A 19,275-nucleotide genomic window follows, 5' to 3' on the forward strand; every position below is an offset into this window, starting at 1 on the left:
CACAACCAATCAAGTGTGAGTGGAAAAAGCTATATCAACAAGTTTGTAAAGTTGTGAAAAGTGTGAAGAGAAGAGAGAGGAGAAAAGAAAAGAGAGATGTTATGAATAAAGGAGGTTAAGTTATTGTTCACACCCCAAAAAGATCTAATTATATTGTGATAAAAAACTTACAAGACTACCCTTAACTAGGCATTTGAAAACAAATAAGAGGTAAAGACAAAATATCCTTGCCTAGATACATATTCTCAACCCTTGAGGATTGATGAATTGAAACAATTTTTGTAGCACAAATTTCAAATCAAGGACTTGGGACAGGTAAAATACTTCTTGGGGATTGAGGTGGCAAGGTCGAAGTATGGAATTTCCCTCTTACAATGGAAGTATGTATTTGATTTGTTGGGAGAAATCGGGTTACTAGGGGTTAAGCCAATTGAAACTCCTATTGACCCGAACACTAAGGTAACTGATAGTGAGGGGGAGTTATTGGATGATCCAAGAAGATACAAGGATGGTGCGAAAACTTATCTATCTTACTATCACTAGACTATACATCTCATTTGGTTGTCGGTGCTTTGTCCAAAACCTATCTCCCACCCGTGGGAAATTGGACTCTCATGCTATCCCGTGCATATTTCTTGGCTACTCATTCTCTCAGAAAGGGTATCGTTGCTTTGATCCTGTTTCTCGGAGATTCTATGTCTCCATGAATGTGACCTTCTTTGAAGATGAGCCCTTCTTTCCTGTTTCTCCTCAGGGGGAGTGTAGACATGAGGAGAAACTAGTTCAGCTTCCTCCTCTTCCTAATCCTTCTCCTCCTTCCCCTTCTCCTTCTGATCCTCCACCTTTCCGTGTTTTTTCTCGTCGTCGTAAAGGCCAACCAGGTTCAAGAGCTGTGGAGAATCCAGAAGTTGTACCTCAAATGCCATCAAATTCCTCGGGGGAAGATCATACTCACTCAGGTAACTTAACTCCCAATGATGGTCATGACCTCCCTGTTACTAATGATCTTAACCTTTCTATTGCCCACAGGAAAGGTGTTAGGTCGTGCACCACTAAACACCCTATTTTCAACTTTGTTTCCTATGAAAACATCTCACCTTCATTTCGTGCCTTCCTTACCTCCATTGATAGTATCCCTATTCCCAAGAATGTGGCAGAAGCTCTCTCAGTACCAGAATGGACAAATGCCATGAATGAAGAAATTGATGCTCTTCATAAGAATGGAACGTGGGAACTTGTTGATCTCCCTAAGGGAAAGGATCCAGTTGGATGTAAATGGGTGTTCATTGTTAAGCATGGGGTTGATGGAACCGTAGAGAGGTATAAAGCTCATTTAGCGGCAAAGGGTTTTACTCAAGTATATGGAGTTGATTATGCAGAAACCTTTGCCCCTGTTGCCAAATTCTTTTCTCTCTTGTTGCCAATCTGAATTGGGATCTACATCAGCTCGACATCAAGAATGCCTTCCTAAATGGTGACCTTGAAGAGGAAGTTTATATGGTTCAACCCCCCCGGTTTTCTGGCTCAAGGAAATGAACAGAAAGTGTGCAAGTTTAGGAAGTCTTTATATGGGCTGAACAATCACCAAGAGTTTGGTTCAGCAGATTTCATACTGCAGTTCAGTAGAGGGGATACAAGCAATGTCAGTCAGATCACACACTGTTTGTAAAAAGGGGAGAAGGTAAAATGGCTGCCCTAATAGTATATGTGGATGGCATAATTGTTACTGGTGACTGGAATGATGAAATTCAAAGTTTGAAGGGCTTCCTTGCCATTCAGTTCGAAGTGAAGGATCTAGGACCCGCCAAATACTTCATTGGAATTGGATTGCCCGATCAAAAAAATGTATCTTCATCTCCCAAAGGAAATATGTCCTAGACTTGCTTAAGAACACTGGGAAGATTGGGGTTAAGCCAGCTGACTCTCCCATTGACCCCAACCATAAGTTAAGTGACAACCAAGGTGAACCTCTTAAGGATGTGAAGCAATTTCAAAGGCTTGTAGGGAGATTGTTGTACCTCTCTATGACTCGTCCAGACATAGCATATGATGTTGGTGTCCTCAGCCAGTTCATGCATGCACCTAGGTCCACTCATCTTGAAGCAGCCGAGAGAATACTGCGGTATCTTAAGAAGTTCTCGGGTGCTGGCTTATTATTCCAGAAACATGGACATTTGAGAGTTGAAATTTACACAGATGCGGATTGGGCTGGATCTCAAAGTGGTAGGAGGTCTACTAGTGGCTATTGCACCTTTGTAGGAGGGAACCTCGTTACTTGGAGGAGTAAGAAGCAAACCGTGGTAGCTAGATCCAGTGCTGAAGCTGAGTACCGTGCAATGGCTCATGTAGTGGAAGGTATGTGGATAAAGAATCTATTGGGAGAATTGGGTTTTCCAATGAACAAACCCATGACTCTACTCTGTGACAACAAGGCAACTATAAGTATCATTGCTAACCCGGTACTACATGATAGAACAAAGCACATTGAAGTTGACAAGCACTTTATCAGAGAGAAAATCATCATAGGCGAAGTATGCACTCCATACATCAGCTCTGAAGACCAACTAGCAGACATCTTTACAAAAGGGCTAAACCATTCCAGACACCAAGATCTCTATGACAAGTTGGGCATGATTGATATCTATGCCCCAACTTGAGGGACAGTGTTGACAGATGTATTGTATGTACTGTACACAGGTTTAATGCCCGCAGGGGTATTTCTGTAATTTTGTAGTCCTCTTGTGTTGTACGGCCAGTATAGTATAAATACAAATGCTTCACCCGCTGAAGCTGTTCTTTTGAGGCCTTAAGTCTGCAGCCTCTTCTCTTCTTCTCCTTCTTTTTCCTCCTTCCTTTCTTCTTCTTCTTCTTTTTGCTCAACAAACATCTACTATTACTCTCACTTTGGCTTTTTCTCACTCATGTACTCAAGCTACTGCATATCATGCTTCAGCCCCAGGTAACACTAGCCGTTTTTGGATTGTTGATTCAGGTGCTTCTGACCATATGACTAGCTTATCCTCCATGTTTACTTCCTACTCCTTATCTTTTGGTAGAGACAAAGTTTCTATTGCTGATGGCTCCCTTGTACCTATTTCAGGCAAGGGAGATATTAGAGTGTCTGATACCATCTCATTATCCTCTGTCTTACATGTCCCTAAACTTAGCACAAATCTGATTTCAGTTAGTAGCATTACTAAGAATCCAAATTGCTCAGTAAACTTTTTCCCTGATCATTGTGTCTTTCAGGATCTAGTGACAAGGAGGTGATTGGGATTGGCCATAAGACGAATGGAATTTACTTGCTTGAGCATCCACATGGAAGGAATAAAGATATTGGGAGGTTTTTTGTGTCTCAGTCTATGAGTCAGATTATGCTTTGGTAATTGATCGGGTAATTTATCTTTTGGGTCATTGAAGAGTCTTTTTCCTACTTTGTTTGAGTCTGTCAAAGTGCCTAGCCTAAGGTGTCAGAGTTGTGAACTTGCAAAGCATTGTAGATCAACCTATTCTTTGAGAAATAAAAGAAGCATTGTTCTGTAGAAGAGATGGGCCGAATGGCCCATAGGCTATCATTCTATGTTATGTTTATGTTTTCTTCTATGATGGGCCTTATTCTGGGCCCATACTCTTATATACTCTGTTTTTGTAATTTCTTGCCCACCCAAGGGCCTCTCTGTAATAATTCAAAGATTAACTTAATAAAATGTTTTAGAGTGTTAGAGGGAGGTTTAGTTCGAACCTCTCATTCTCTAACTCCCATTGCCGCCAGCTCTCTCTCTCTCTCTCATCTTCTTAATCTTCTCTTGTTTGTTTTCTGGTTTTGCATCTAATCTCAAGCAGTTCTATACTTCAAGAGGGCTGTTTTCAACTTGGTATCAGAGCAGGTCAGAGCTTGGCGTGACCCTCATGTGGTTCTAGTCCAGCCAACTGCATGAGGATGTTCTAGGGCTGGAAGTTTAATGTCATATTCACCTGGTTCTTGGAGGTCATTGAAGGGTGCCCAAGTCTCTACCCACTTGGAGAACAGTTCGGTGACCAGGAAGAATCAGAGAGAAAGGTGTTCGGCCTGATTTGAAGCTCAAATCAGAGATTCACATACTGTAAGTTACCGCAGTTATTGCTGGGTTATTTTCTTTGCTTGGGAGGGCTGTTAAAGTACTCGAAACCCCTCTCCATTCTGCCCTACTGTTCCGCTGTTGCTGGACTGATTCAACTCAGAGATTTCTGGGTTATTTGGGGAGCAGTTCAGCTGTTGTTGGACTGTCAAGTTGCTGAAACTGGTTTGGACTCAGTGGTATTAGTCTCTAATTCAGCCCAGCCTTTTCTTGGACCTATACAAAATACTATTGAAGTGGTTTCTACTAGTTATCAATAGGGTGTTAACTACTACACACAGAGTGTTTGTTAAAATGCCTCTTAAGGACTGTGGATTGTTATTTCTTTTCTTTGGGACAACGGTTGTTGGGGACCTGGAATACTTTGTGTTTGGAGGTCTGCTGGTTGCCCCTTGAAGGCTGAAATAGTATTTCTTCTTCTAGAAAGAGCTGCCACCGAGCTTGGCTGTCACGGTTGTCAAGACTGAACTGATTTTGTGAGTTGTGTGGTGTTGCCGAATCAGCTCAAACCAAGTCCATCTAGAATCCCTGCACTTTGAGAAACATATTAAAACCCTAATTGGAACCTTTTCATGATGGACTTCTCAGACCTTGAAAGCAAGAGTGCTACTGAATATGGACAGACTTTGGGAACCCCTGCCAATTCTATGTTGGCTGTAACTACAATTAAACTTGATGGGACCAACTACTTGGCATGGTCACAATCAGTGAAAATCCATATTTGTAGCATAGGAAAATGGGGGTTTGTTTCTGGGAGCAAGAAAGCTCCCCCAGAGGACGATCCATCTTATGAGAGATGGATGCAAGAGAACTACACAGTGATTGGGTGGCTTGTGAATTCAATGCAGCCACAGATTAGTCAACACTATCTTTGGATGAACTCGGCTAAGGAAATCTGGGATAGTGTTGCAGAAACCTACTCCCAGAAATTGAATGTTGCCAGAGCCTATAAACTGAGGAGTGATGTGAAGAATCTAAGACAGGGGGAGAAATCCCTTGCGGCATACTTCTCAACCCTAAAATCTTTATGGCAAGAGATTGATCTGATAGAGGCTGTAAAATGGGATACCTCCAATGATGCTGAAACATACAGGAAATTAGTTGAAAGGAACAGGGTCTTTGAGTTCCTAACTGGGCTGAATCCTGAATATGATATCACAAAGCAGAACATTTTGTCCAAGGAAAGTGTTTCATTGTCGCAAGCATATGTTTTGGTCAGCAGTGAAGAGAGTAGAAGACAAGTACAGGTTCAAGGAGTTGGCATCAATGATCATTTTGCAAATATGGGGGTTAAACCCAAAGGGATTATAGGGGCTCCCAGTGGCACAGGAAAGAAGGAGGTGGTCTGTGAATATTGCAAGAAGCTGAAACACACCAAGGACAAGTGCTGGAAATTGCATCCCAGTCTTGTCCTTGTTTGGTTCCAGAAGAAAAATGATAGTAGAAAGACAGGGAGTGCAAATGCAGCCATGGGTACAGATACAAAAGTTGAGTCTGCCTGTGCATAGTTGGCAGCCATGAAAGCTGAGTATGAGAAGTTTGGAAAGATGATCAGCCATCTTGAAGGTGTAACTTCATCATCCAACCCTTCTGGAAATTCAGCCACCACCGCATTTGCTCACTCAGGTATAAGAGCTTCTGCTAACCATGAATTCACCTCAGGTAATCCTAAGACCCATTAGATCATAGACTCAGGTGCTTCTGATCACATGACCAACCTTTCCACTCTGTTTGTTTCGTATGATTTGCTTCCTGGTCGAGACAAAATCACCTTAGCTGATGGTTCTCTTGCCTCTATTTCTGGCAAGGGAACTGTCAAGGCTACAGACTCCTTACTCTTATCTTCCACTCTTCATGTACCTAAATTAAATACCAATTTATTATTTGTAAGTAGCTTGACCAAGTCATTGAATTGTTGTGTAACCTTTTTCCCTTCTCACTGTGTGTTTCAGGACTTGGAGTCTCAAAAGGTGATTGGGAGTGGCCATGAAGCAAATGGAATATACTTGCTCAACACTCCTGGCCAATGCTTTGATCATCCCAAGAATGTTGCCTTTGGTTCTACTTCTTCAAAGTCTGTCAGTTGAATTATGTTGAGTCATTGTCGGTTGGGTCATTTACCTTTTTCTGCTTTATGTCATTTACTTCCCGAATTGTTTAAGGGAGTCAGTGTGTCCAGTCTCAATTGTGAGTCATGTCAGTTGTCAAAGCATTGTAGAAACAATTACCCTGTGAGCAATAAAAGATCTTCTTTTCCTTAACATATTGTGCACTCTGATGTGTGGGGGCCTTACCACTTATCTTCTATGGGGGGCTACAGATATTTCATCCTGTTTATTGATGACTTTTCTAGATTCACTTGGATATACCTAACGAAATCCCGTGAAGTCCCAAGACTTGTGAGGCAATTTCATGAGCTTGTTTTAACTCAATTTGATACCAGAATTAAGGTTTTCAGATCTGACAATGCAAAAGAGTATTTTGAGAAGAGTTTATCCTTGTATTTCTCTGACATGGGGGTTATTCATCAAAGCTTCTGTGTTAGAACCCCTGAACAAAATGGAGTTGTTGAATGGAAAAATAGACATATTGTTGAAGTTGCAAGGAGCCTTTTGTTTGCCTCACATGTTCCCACAAGATTTGGGGGTGATGCTGTTCTTACTGCTACCTATCTCATAAACCATATGCCATCTAGGGTTTTAGGGTTTAAATCCCCCTTTAGTCTTCTTCATCTAGACAAGGATCTCTTCCCGATTCCTCTTCGTGTATTTGGCTGTACCTGTTATGTTCACATTCCAAATGCCCAGAGACATAAGTTTGAACCAAAAGCCCACAAATGCATCTTCCTTGGTTACTCCCCCACACAAAAGGGTTATTGTTGTTTTGATCCAAAGACTGGCACTCGACATGTCTTTATGGATGTTACCTTTGATGAACTTTCTCATTTTTATGGTTCCTCTCAGGAAGGACATTGTCAACAGGGGGAGAATCTGTCACAAGTATTTGCTCTTCCTCTTCCTGTCCCAGTTGAGTCACTTGACAAGCCTGTATCCTCACCAAATGAATCAAAGGAGGATCAACCACTTCATTCCTCTTGTCCTAGTGCCCCTATTTCTTTACCTCCTCGTCCTACCCATAATCCCAAAGTGTATCAAAGGCAAAGATCCAGGAATGAGTAAGTTGTTTCCCTTACAACAGATGAGACTCATACATTCCCAATCACAGATGAGATATCAGGTACTGCTTCAGCCTCTTTGGAACCATCTTTCCCAGATCTTAATGTCCCCATTGCTGTTAGGAAAGGAAAGCGGAAGTGCACTGCACACTGCATTTCCAAACACCTTTCTTATGATCTACTTTCTCCTTCATACTTTGCCTACCTCTCTTCAGTTGCTTCTAACCCCATTCCTAGGTCTGTGTCAGAAGCTTTTGGGATTCCATAATGGAGAGATGCCATGAAGTCTGAAATGGATGCTCTACACTAAAATGATACTTGGGAGGTGGTGGATTTGCCTGAAGGGAAGGATCCAGTTGGGTGCAAGTGGGTGTTTACCATTAAATACAGGGTTGATGGGACTATTGAGAGGTACAAGGCCAGACTTATTGCAAAAGGCTACACACAGACATATGGGATTGACTACCTGGAGACCTTTGCCCCTGTTGCCAAGATGACATCTGTGAGGGTTCTCTTATCTCTGTTAGCTCACTTTGATTGGCCTCTTTATCAGTTGGATGTAAAGAATGCATTTCTGAATGGTGACTTACATGAGGAGGTCTACATGTGTCTCCCTCCAGGAATGTATGGGAAAGATATGCAAGGAAAGGTATGCAAATTGAAGAAATCACTTTACGGCTTCAAACAGTCTCCTAGAGCTTGGTTTGAGAAATTTAGAGCTGCACTTGTTAAATTCGTCTATGTTTAGACACAGTCAGATCATACTCTCTTTATGAAGAAAAGTGGATCTCTAGCAGTGTATCTCATTGTGTATGTTGATGACATTATAGTGACTGGTGATGATGCCTCAGGCATTCGGGCCCTTAAGTCTTTCCTCCGTACAGAATTTGAGATTAAGTATCTGGAGGAGTTGAGATACTTCCTTGGCATAGAAGTTGCTAGACCCAAGGATGGGATTCTTATTTCCCAGAGGAAATATGTCATTGATTTGCTGTCTGAAACTAGAAAAATGGGTGCTAGACCAACTACAACTCCCATTGATATGAGTCACAAACTTTCAGAGACTTCTTGGGAAGCTCCTGTACCTATGCATGACTCGGCCAGATATTGCGTATGCTGTCAGTTGTATTAGCCAGTTCATGCGTGCTCCTAGAGGTACTCATATGGCAGCAGCAAAACGAATTTTGTGCTATCTGAAAGGCTCTCCAGGAAAATGAATTCTATTTACCAAGCATGGTCATCTGAAACTTGAAGCCTATACTGATGTTGATTGGGCTGGAAATATTGATGATAAAAGATCTACTTCAGGGTATTACAGTCTGGTAGCTGGTAATGTTGTCTCTTGGAGGAGTAAGAAACAATCAATGATGTTGTACTGTGATAATGGAAGAACTTGGAGTCTCTGAATTGTTGTGGCTAAGGTCCTTAATGGAAGAACTTGGGATTGATCATGACAAACCCATGATGTTGTACTGTGATAATCAGGCTGCCATCAACATTGCTCACAACCTAGTACAACATGATAGAACCAAACATATTGAGGTTGATAGACACTTTATTCAAGAAAGAGTCTCTTCTGGTGAAGTGTGTCTTCCATTCATTACTTCTGAAGGACAATTGGCAAATTTCTTCATCAAAGGTATTTCCAAGGCAAGGCTTCAACATGACACTGGCAAGCTGGGCATGATTAACATCTATGCTCAGCTTGAGGGGGAGTGTAGAGGAGATGGGCCGAATGGCCCATAGGCTGTCATTCTATGTTATGTTTATGTTTTCCTCTGTAATGGGCCTTATTCTGGGTCCATACTCTTATATACTATGTTTTTGTAATTTCTTGCCCACCCAAGGGCCTCTCTGTAATAATTCAAAGATTAACTTAATAAAATGTTTTAGAGTGTTAGAGGAAGGTTTAGTTCGAACCTCTCACTCTCTAACTCTCATTGCCACCAGCTCTCTCTCTCTCTCATCTTCTTAATCTTCTCTTGTTTGTTTTCTAGTTTTGCATCTAATCTCAAGCAGTTCTATACTTCAAGTGGGCTGTTTTCAACTTGTTCCTTTTGACATTGTGCATACCGATGTTTGGGGACCTAATCACATTAATGCAATGGGTGGTTACTGATATTTCCTTCTATTTGTTGATGACTATTCTCGTTTTTCTTGGGTTTACCTTATGCAGTCTCGAGATGAGGTTCCTACTCTAACCCGTGCATTCCACCATATGGTTTTATCTCACTTTGGAGTAAGGATCAAAATTCTCATATCTGGTAATGCCAAGGAGTATTTCGCAATGCCCTTGGCCTCATATCTACTTGAGTATGGAGTTATCCATTAGAGTACCTATCCTCGTACACCCTAGCAAAATGGAGTAGCTGAGAGAAAGAATAGAAACATTCGCTTTTTGGGGGGGATGTAATCCACAGAGCTGTCTACCTTATCAACAAAGTTCCTTCATGGGTTTTAGACATGAAAGCACCTTTGAACCTATTGTACCCTGATAAAGACCAATTCACTATTCCTCTTAAGACCTTTGGGTGCACTTGCTTTGTTCAAATTCTTGGGCCTCACCATTCTAAATTTGATCCTAAGGCAACCAAGTGTATTTTTCTTGGGCATGCACAAAATCAAAAGGGATATTGCTGTTATAATCCAGTCTCTGGGACTAGGTTTGTGTCTATGGATGTTACATTCTTTGAGGATGTCCCTTATTACTCCAGGGCTTCACCCCAATGGAAGAGTGGCGAGCAGGGTGTTTTTGCTCAGGAAGTTCCATTACCTTTATTCCTGTCAATGAAGGGGAATATAGTGAGGGGGGCTGTCAAAAGTGTAAGGAGTTGAGAGTGTTCCACAAACGATGGTGGAAGCATGTTGGTTCCAATAATGAACAGTCCGGGCCACCTCCAGTCTCCTTTGCTTCTGTCGATTGAAGAAGGCCTTGTATGGCTTGAAACAGTCTCCAAGGGCATGATTTGATAGGTTTAGACATGCCTTGGAAAAATTTGGGTATGCACATGCTCAATCTGATCACACTCTCTTTTTTAAGAAAATAGGTTCGGCTTTAACTCTCCTAGCTGTATATGTTGATGATATTGTGGTGACAAGCAGTGATAGTGATGAAATTAATTCTCTCAAGAAGCTTCTCAGTAAGGAGTTTGAGGTAAAAGATCTAGGGGATTTGAGATATTTTCTGGGAATTGAAGTGGCTAGATCCAAGCATGGTATCTTCATATCCCAAAGGAAATATGCCCTTGATCTTTTAGAAGAAACTGGAAAATAGGGAATTAAGCTAGTAGATACACCAATTGAGCCAAATCATAAGATAAATGCAGAAGGGGGTGAACTACTTGAAGATAAAACCATGTACCAACGGCTTGTTAGAAAGCTTCTCTACCTCTGTCTAATACGCCCAAATATTTCTTATGTTGTTAGTGTTGTCAGCCAGTATATGTAGTCTCCCAAAACATCCCATCTTCTTGCAATCGAGAGGATACTTGCCTACGTAAAAAGGTGTCTAGGCAGAGGTATACTCTTCAAGAATAATGATCATATGAAGATAGAAGTGTACACTGATGTGGACTAGGCTGGATGTGTGGATGATAAGGAGATCTACCTCAGGGTATTGTGCCCTTGTTGGGGGCAACCTTGTCTCTTGGAGGAGTAAGAAACAAATAGTTGTTGCCCGCTCTAGTGCTGAAGCAGAATACAAATCTATGGCTAATAGGGTGGCTGAAGTGTTGTGGTTAAAATCACTACTTGAGGAGTTGGAGGTTGAATATGAAAAGCCTCTAAATGTTGTATTGTGATAATCAGACCACTATTTATATTACTCATAATCCAATACAACATGATAGAACCAAACATATTGAGGTGGATCAACATTTTATTAGGGAAAGAGTTGCCTCCAAAGAAGTGTGCCTTCCTTCTGTTGCCTCCAATATGCAGCTGACCGATCTCTTCACCAAAGCAGTTACAAGAGTCAAATTAGAGACAAATTTATGCAAGTTGGAATGACTAATATCTATTCCCAACTTGAGGGGGAGTGTGGAGAAATAGACTAGTATTTTAGTATTTTAGTGGAGTCCCTGCCATTATCAGTTGTCTTTTCTTTTATTTACTTGTTATTAGTATTTTGGGCCTTGTTATTAGTCTTTATGGGCTGTACTAGGCCTATTATTGATTAAGGAGTGTGTTGGGCGGCAGGGGCATAGATGTCTTTGTGTTTATTGTTTTAATAGAAGCATATAAATTCTAATTCTGGGCGGCAGAAACCAATCCTAATCTGCACCCTTTTCTTCTTCACATTCTTCTTCTCTTCTCTTTCATTTCTCTCTTCTTCTTCTGTTATTGCTTTTTGTTTTTTCCTACTGAAGCTACATCAGAATTCTGATCAACTGAGAACAGCACCCGCCATCTTTTATAATTCAGATTCTAGCCAAGGGCAGTTACGTGCACATCTGTTGGGTTTTGGTCTCTTGGGTCTTTTTGTAATAAAAGTTATCTTTTGGGGGTCTGTTTGAAGTTGTTTTGTTTTTAAGGAGCTTTTGTGAAGGGGAGAACATTTTAGGGTCTTATGCATAAATTGTCTTCTCTAGCAAGCCATTGAGTCTTATAAAAGAGGAGGGGGGGGACGGGGGGCTGCTTCTGTGGGGATCTTTTTGGTTCTTTCTCTCTTATTTCAGTTGTAGCTTAGGCCTTGCTAGAGTTTTCAAGTATTGAGAGCTTGGGTTTTGGGGAGTCAACCCATTTTGGCACTTACCAATCCCTCTATCACTATGTGTTTGAACGAGAAGCCAGCTTGATACCATTGTTACTATAGAAGAATTGTTCTAAGCGGAGTACTACTTCAGGTTCAGATCTGAAATCCCTAAGAAGCCAACTAGTTTTGTTGTTTTCATCTTGGTATTTTTTTGCTTATTGTATACACTTGAATTGCTTCATATAACCTGTTTTTCTGTCCACATCACAATACCCAAAACTGGGAAACTAGGGCTGACAGAAAACAAGAGAAGAAAAATTTTTGAAATCCATTGATTTTGAACATCTCTTCAAACACCTCTTACCAACCCAAAACACCATCACAACACTTGCTGCCAACACTATAACCCTAATGCCGGGTTCGCGTACATATTGACAGCAAAAAAGGTGGGAAACTAGGGCTGGCAGAAAAGCAAGAGAAGAAAAATTTTGAAAAAAATTTCCAAGTCTTAGATAATTACAAAACCACATTCTTAAGAGTCATGAAATATGGCACGGATCAACTACAACTGGTCTCGTTCACTAGCATTGCCTCAATCAATCACACAAGTTGCAACTTCAGATCTTCAATTTTCACTACTACTAATCCATAAAATTCAAAAAAAAAAGAATAAAAAAACTAAACAGTCTCTAATCTTCAAACCAAACCATACCAAAATTCGTCTAAAATCAAGGAATGCCCTAGATAGTGTTCATTATGCAGAGTTGCCACCTACTGTACGAACCAAGGTTTTAAAAACCAACCCGGAAACGGAACCGTTCTGGCCACCAGTTTCCAGGTCAGCGGTTCACCAATTCGGGTCAAACGGTTCAGGTGGTTTAGTCTTTTATTAAGAGAAAGAGATATATCTGGTTGGCACTCGGCTGAGAAAAAAAGAAAGAAAGAAAGGAAAGAGAGATGAGGGAGGAGAGAGGAAAAAAAGGAAAGGAAGGAGAGAAAGGAAAGAAAGGAAGGAAGGAAGGAGGGAAGAAAGCAGAGGCAACAGCAACGCAGCATCCAAGCATCGAATCTCTCTCTGAACTCAGATCTGAGATCTGAGAACTGAGATCTCAGATCTCAGATCTGATTTCCCTGTGATCTCAATCTCACCCTCTCTCTCGCTCTCTCTAGGACGATCTCAGATCTAAAATCATTCTTCATTCTTGTTTCAGACCATCATATTTGAATCTCCTCTGCCTCCTTGTTAAACTGCAAACCGCTGTCCGGGTCGACGGTTTGACCACCCAGGTCAGTGGTTCTTTGACCAAATCTATGGTTTCTAGCCCAGGAACGGGTTAAGGGTGAAATGGAACAAGTTGCTTGGATGGTTTCTGGGCCGAATGGTCGAACCATCTGGGTCAATGACGGTTCGAAAACACTGGAACAAACTGATAACATCATCCAGTGGCATGCTAACATCAGCAGGCCATCCTAGCTGGCACAACCAGCAGAAGAAGAGCAAAAGTTTCCCTTGGTCTTGCTCAAATACCAAGTTGTTAGAGATAGAGAGTTTGTGAAGAAATGAGAAGAAAGAGTAGGAAGAGAAGAAAGGAAAAGGGATTTGGATGGACAGAGTGAATTGTTCTCAGACCCAAGACAAGATTATATTTATGACAATTACCAATGTCCTCTTAAGAGTGCTCCTTATTACAATAAGCCCAAAATTACAAAATTGCCCTCACTCAACATTTACAAAGGGAGTTGCAACAAATAAATTGAAGAATGATGTTGGAATGTTGAGTGTTATTATTGTCCACACCCAACTTGAGGGGGAATGTTGAGTTTATAGGTGTAATGGGCTATATTGTATGGCCAGCTGGTTTATGGGTTGGGCCTAGTATATTTTTAGTCTTTTGTTAGTGTCTTTTTTATTCTTTTTGGGTTAATGGGCCTGGTTTAGGTGTTTTATTTTTGAACTGTTGTATAAGTTATTTGGGACCTTACCACTATTAGGGCAGCAGGGGTATGATGGTCCTTTTATTGTTTCGGTTCCAACTGTTTGGTTGGGCAGAATCAGAATCCCATTCCCATTCCTGGTGGAATGGCATTCCCCCATTCCCTTCTTGTCCCTTGGGAATGAGAATCCCATTCCAGTCAATTCCAATTCCCATCTGAAGTTCTGAACCAAACTGGAGAGGGGAATAGACCATTTCGATTCGGATTCCGACCATGAACCAAATGGACCCTAAGTGTTTTATTAGGGCAGATGTTAAGTTTCTTGTCCTGCTCATCAATTTTTCTCCTCTCCTTCATTATCTTCTTCTCTCTTCTTCTTTCTGTTTCAAGGCTTCTCTTTTTGCTGTTTTACTGTTGCTGGGTGCGATTTACAGATTACAAATTGTGCCTATGAGACTACAAAACAAAGAAGAAGAAAAGGATGTTTGAGGGTATATAAATAAAGCAGATTTTGTGCCTGATTTGGTTCTTGTCAAACAAGTCATTTATCACTTGAACTCTACAATAGAGTTATGCAGTACAACCAAGAAGTAGATGCAGGTGTGTTGGAGGCCTTCCCCTTTCTACTCTATCAAAACTAAGAGTAGAGGATAGATGAAAAGAAGAGGATGGCCCACCTCAAAACATCTCAAAGCTTGTGCCATTCATTATCTTGTATCCCATTCAAACTATGAGACTGTTCTCATGTTGGTTAACCTGTAACACTGGGGATTCAAACGGTAACAGAATCCTATCTCAACTCAATTTGCAATAAATTTTCATAGTGGAGAGCATTATGTACATGAAACGACTCAAGATGAAGAAAGTTGCAGGTCACAAGCAGATCACACTACAATTAACTTCCCAGGTGGGTGAGGTCATACAATGTCATGTGATTCCTTGCCATGTGTTCTTTATCATGACTCCATCAAGGACAAACTGATTCCTGCTGTTGACATGCATCATGCATAAATAATTTACTAGCCAATTAAGAAGGAAAGGCATGTCACTAGAACTTGGTGTTTACACACTCCATATGTGATTAAGTGTCCATTTAATGACCTACATATATTTCCTCTATTAACAAGAGAAAGGAGGTGGTTCTAACGAAATAAAATGCACAATATCCTTTGCAATTTGGAAATTCACTCTACAACTTCATGTCAGCTATCACACCCCAAAGAATATTGGTACTTATGGCAATGAAAAGTCATCGGGTCAACTAGGATTGCAATTACAATGCTAGCCTCTAGGTGCCAATCTTTTAGCTGACGGCCTTCTGAAGCTTCACCTTGCAAACAAGTTCATGACACTTCTAAATTTGGTCACCACATCTGGCATTCATTTTTGTAAATTCTTAGATGAAATGAAGTGACACGCTCCAAGTAATAAGGAGGTCGTTAGAGATGGTTTGAGTCTTACAACCTTGGAAATAATTATTCAACATTGAAATCAACATCTATCAAGGATGCTGGAAATGTACAAACCTCTGTCACCACATCCTTGAAGGGGCATTTATAGGTATAAAAAATTTTAGAAGTCCACAAACAGGCTCTTTCTTACAAATGGGCCCTAAAAAGGGCTTCCATAGGCCCAAAGCCTAAGTAAACATGATCCAAGGCCTAAGGATCCAAGTGTATAAGCTTAATTAGGTCCATGTCCTATTGTAATAGAGTGGTTCCTTTGGCAATCACATTAGCTCCTACATAATGAAGCATGTATAGGAGTTAACCCTAACCAACATCCCACTTACATGGGATTGGTCAGCAAGTGGGCTGAGGTGGCATCCCTAATCCTAGGTTGTAAATGACAATGCCTAGGGAGAAGAAGCTCTCTTTAAACATACTTGAGTATTGCAAGCAATCACAAGCACTTGCAAAATCCAACACTACTTAAAGTTCAAGAGAGAGAAGGAAGAAACACAATTTCTTGTCTCTACTTCACACCTGGACTCAAACTTTCAAGGAAGATCAACCCATCAAGAAAAGTCCTTAGAGAAGCACTCTTCACAACCAACGAAGCACAAAGCCTGGAGTGAAGAAAATTACATCAACACTTCAAGAACCATGAGAATGACACTGATGACCCTTGTCTTCACCATTTTCGATTATTAATTAGAGGTTGCTTATGTGATCAAGCAGAATTAATGTGGGTTAAATCTTACTGTATTTTCTTCGTTACAAAATTTCATTTGTAATTTGTCTCCATGTTTTGTGTTAATTCAGTACACGAAATTTGTGTCAACACTAATTCAAACTGTTGCAGGGATATGCAAGGAACATCCTTGGAGGGACCATTTCCTTCTACAGTCTCCTCCTTGAAAAGCTTAATTCAACTGTGAGTCAAGATTCTGGTCTCATTTGACTTCTATGATTAGTCTAGTGGAGTTCTTTTACATGTAAACTTCTAAGACAAAAGATATAATGACACTATGAGCTTTCTAATCTTAAGGATTTTAAATTTCAGGAGGGTGTCTGACTTGAATGGATCAAATATGAGTTTTCCTGACCTCAAAGACCTGACACAGATAAATGAATTGTGAGTTGAAATATGATTTGTCTAATTGTATAGTGATCTCTGTGGTTCTTTTCACTCATGGGGTATTCATTGTTTTCTATAGGATACTTAGAAATTGCATGATTACTGGTGAAATCCCCAACTACATTGGAGAAGTGATGACACATATGAAAAAAATGTAAGTCTCCATGGTAGATGCCTTTCTCTAGATTATTTACTATTGGTTTTTGAACATTGTGAGACTCTGAGAATTCCTGAAATATATATCATAGTTACAGTCTTTAAGCGTCTCCTGTCTATATTCTGATTGTGGATTCTACAGAATTATAGTGATGGAATGAATGTAATCAGACGGGAAGTTTGGTCCAGTTCCCAATGAACGAATCAGACAGCAGTTTCTGTAAAAAATTACCAACAATCCTACAGGTCCTGATTATTAAGATCATGCATTGAACAGACATCCTATTACAGTTGCAATAAGAACACAAATTTTGACAAATGATAGTTGAGTTTAATCAAGATGGGGTTGTATTTAGACTCTCGTGATCTTTTAAGAATGTTGAGGGCAACATTGTAATTGTTCATAGGCTGCAAATGAGGTGCATAATTAATGGCCTTTTTGTAATTTCATCAAATTAATATATGTTCTAATGAAAGAAGGGCATGAGAATTGAAGAAAATCTTTCTCAGAATCCTATTCTCTCTCAATCTTCTTGTACGTTCACATGTCTTTGTTACTTTGAACCAGGAAGGTTATTCAAGAATCTTATGTATGTCTGTATGTATTGACTTAGGTGATAACCTACTTTTCCAGGCCAAAATGCTCAGGGAACATTTCGCAACTGTGTTCTAGTTTACTTAAATACAATGCATTAGGAATGTAATGATAACCTTGTATTCTACAGATGGCTTATCCAATATGTACATGTATCATGAGTTTCTTGTCTATTAAACTATGAAGATATGCTTCCTCTCATTTTTTGATTCTCACCATAACTTGATTCTTTGTCATTGCAGAGACCTGACCTTCAACAAATTGACTGGCCCAATTCCGGAAAGCTTCAATAAATTGCGATATTTACAATATTTGTATGTAAATCATCATGTAGGAAATAATTAAAATTAAATTTTCTTTACATTAGAAATTTAAATTTATTTTTAAAGTCCTGTTCTTTTATTTTTTATTGCATTTAACCATTTATTGGCATTCCTTCATACGTAGATACCTTAATTACAAGGTAGACATAATAGTATTTATGCATATGTAGGTATCTCAGCAGCAACTCACTATCTGGAACAGTACCAGATTGGGTGGTGCATATGAGTAGCAAATGGAATATGTGAGTATTTCTTATTGCAAGCTTGAAACCTTATTTCATTTTGTTAAATTAGTTTTTACCCCATATATCTCCTACTAGCCATTTAGGCCATTGTTCCATCAAGAAATTCATTACTGTAACACTTGTTAGATAATTCTTGCAGTGACATATCTTGCAACAATTTTACAGGAGAGTCAATTCTGAACTGTAAAAAACAACCAAGCATGTGAGTCTCTCCATATTTGATATTTATTAGTTCCTTGTCCCATTTTTTTTCCTTTCTCTTACAACCTTCCTCTTCATATTCTTTAACAGGAATATGATTGCCAGTTATTCATCTTCAAATAACAATTCGTAAGTTCCTAGCTCTTTAGAATTATATTTACTTCACTTAGGAACCATGTTGACATATGTGTCCTTAAAACTTCTGTAGAATGGAGTGGTGCTTCAAGAAGGACCTTCCATGCTCTAGTAAATCCAAGTGTAAGTAATCTCTTTAAGTAATTTTCCATTTATGAGATCCTTGAGTTCTTATATATTTGGTGCTATATTTTACCATTCCCATGAAAGAATTGGTACTTGTGAATGCGATTGAATGGAATTCATGTTACAAATGTAGATCATTCCTTGTTCATTAATTGTGGTGGCCCAAAGGAGGAATTTGCTGGGGAGGAATATGAAGATGACTCAGCACAGATGGGTCCATCATACTTCTACCAACCTAATGAGAAATGGGCTTGTAGTACCACAGGAGATTACTTGGAAACTAGCATTACTAATTACAATACCTCGAACAATGCACTGACTGTTCCAGGAATATACAAGACAGCTCGTCTTGCCCCTCTGTCACTTAGGTACTATGGACTTTGCTTACTGAAGGGAGTCTATACAGTGAAACTCCACTTTGCTGAAATTATGTATACAGATGACCATACGTTTAACAGTGTTGGGGAGCGCATTTTTGATGTATTAATTCAAGTGAGTGAGTTGAGAATTCCCAGCATTCATTTTTTATTAGTATAAATTGCCATCATTCATACAGTCACTGATGTCATCTCTGAGTGCTGATAATCATTTCCAACGGAAGATAGCATTTAGTTTCTTCCTTTTGTTTATGAAAAATAGAACATATATTTAACTTCTTGAGTTCAATTATGCTTTGTATTTGAAGAATAATGATGACAGTTCTTATCTTGATGAAACTTCTGATGTGCTATTGCTTCTTGCAGGGTCAGATGCGACTGAAAGATTTCAATATTGCCAAAGAAGCTAAAGGTTTTGGTAGAGACACTGTTAGGGAATTTAATGACATCATTGTTAGTGGTAGCACTCTAGAGATTCACTTGTACTGGGCAGGAAAAGGCACTACCTTTGTTCCAGCCAGAGGTGTATATGGACCCCTTATATCAGCCATAGCAGTGACACGTAGTAAGTTTATCTGGACGTTTGATGACTGGGCCTCTTTCCTGGTTTCCCCTC

At 39.9% G+C, this 19,275-nt stretch overlaps 1 protein-coding gene across 2 annotated transcripts in view; it reads left to right on the forward strand.

Moving 5' to 3' along the window:
* The window catches only part of LOC148867143 (putative LRR receptor-like serine/threonine-protein kinase At1g53440), a 66,974-nt gene that overhangs the window by 26,193 nt on the left and 21,506 nt on the right, over positions 1-19,275 (forward strand). For both annotated transcript variants that reach the window (XM_088981438.1, XM_088981437.1), the window contains 10 exons: positions 16,226-16,297; positions 16,427-16,498; positions 16,581-16,655; positions 17,495-17,566; positions 17,746-17,817; positions 17,960-18,022; positions 18,112-18,150; positions 18,230-18,279; positions 18,416-18,774; positions 19,026-19,224. In XM_088981438.1, coding sequence (XP_088837564.1) covers positions 16,226-16,297; positions 16,427-16,498; positions 16,581-16,655; positions 17,495-17,566; positions 17,746-17,817; positions 17,960-18,022; positions 18,112-18,150; positions 18,230-18,279; positions 18,416-18,774; positions 19,026-19,224 — 1,073 coding nt within the window. The remainder of the gene's footprint in view (positions 1-16,225; positions 16,298-16,426; positions 16,499-16,580; positions 16,656-17,494; positions 17,567-17,745; positions 17,818-17,959; positions 18,023-18,111; positions 18,151-18,229; positions 18,280-18,415; positions 18,775-19,025; positions 19,225-19,275) is intronic.

The sequence above is a fragment of the Nelumbo lutea genome, chromosome 3, assembly GCF_056320005.1.
Source record: "Nelumbo lutea isolate HS-2025 chromosome 3, American lotus-T2T, whole genome shotgun sequence".
NCBI classification, from domain to species: domain Eukaryota; kingdom Viridiplantae; phylum Streptophyta; class Magnoliopsida; order Proteales; family Nelumbonaceae; genus Nelumbo; species Nelumbo lutea.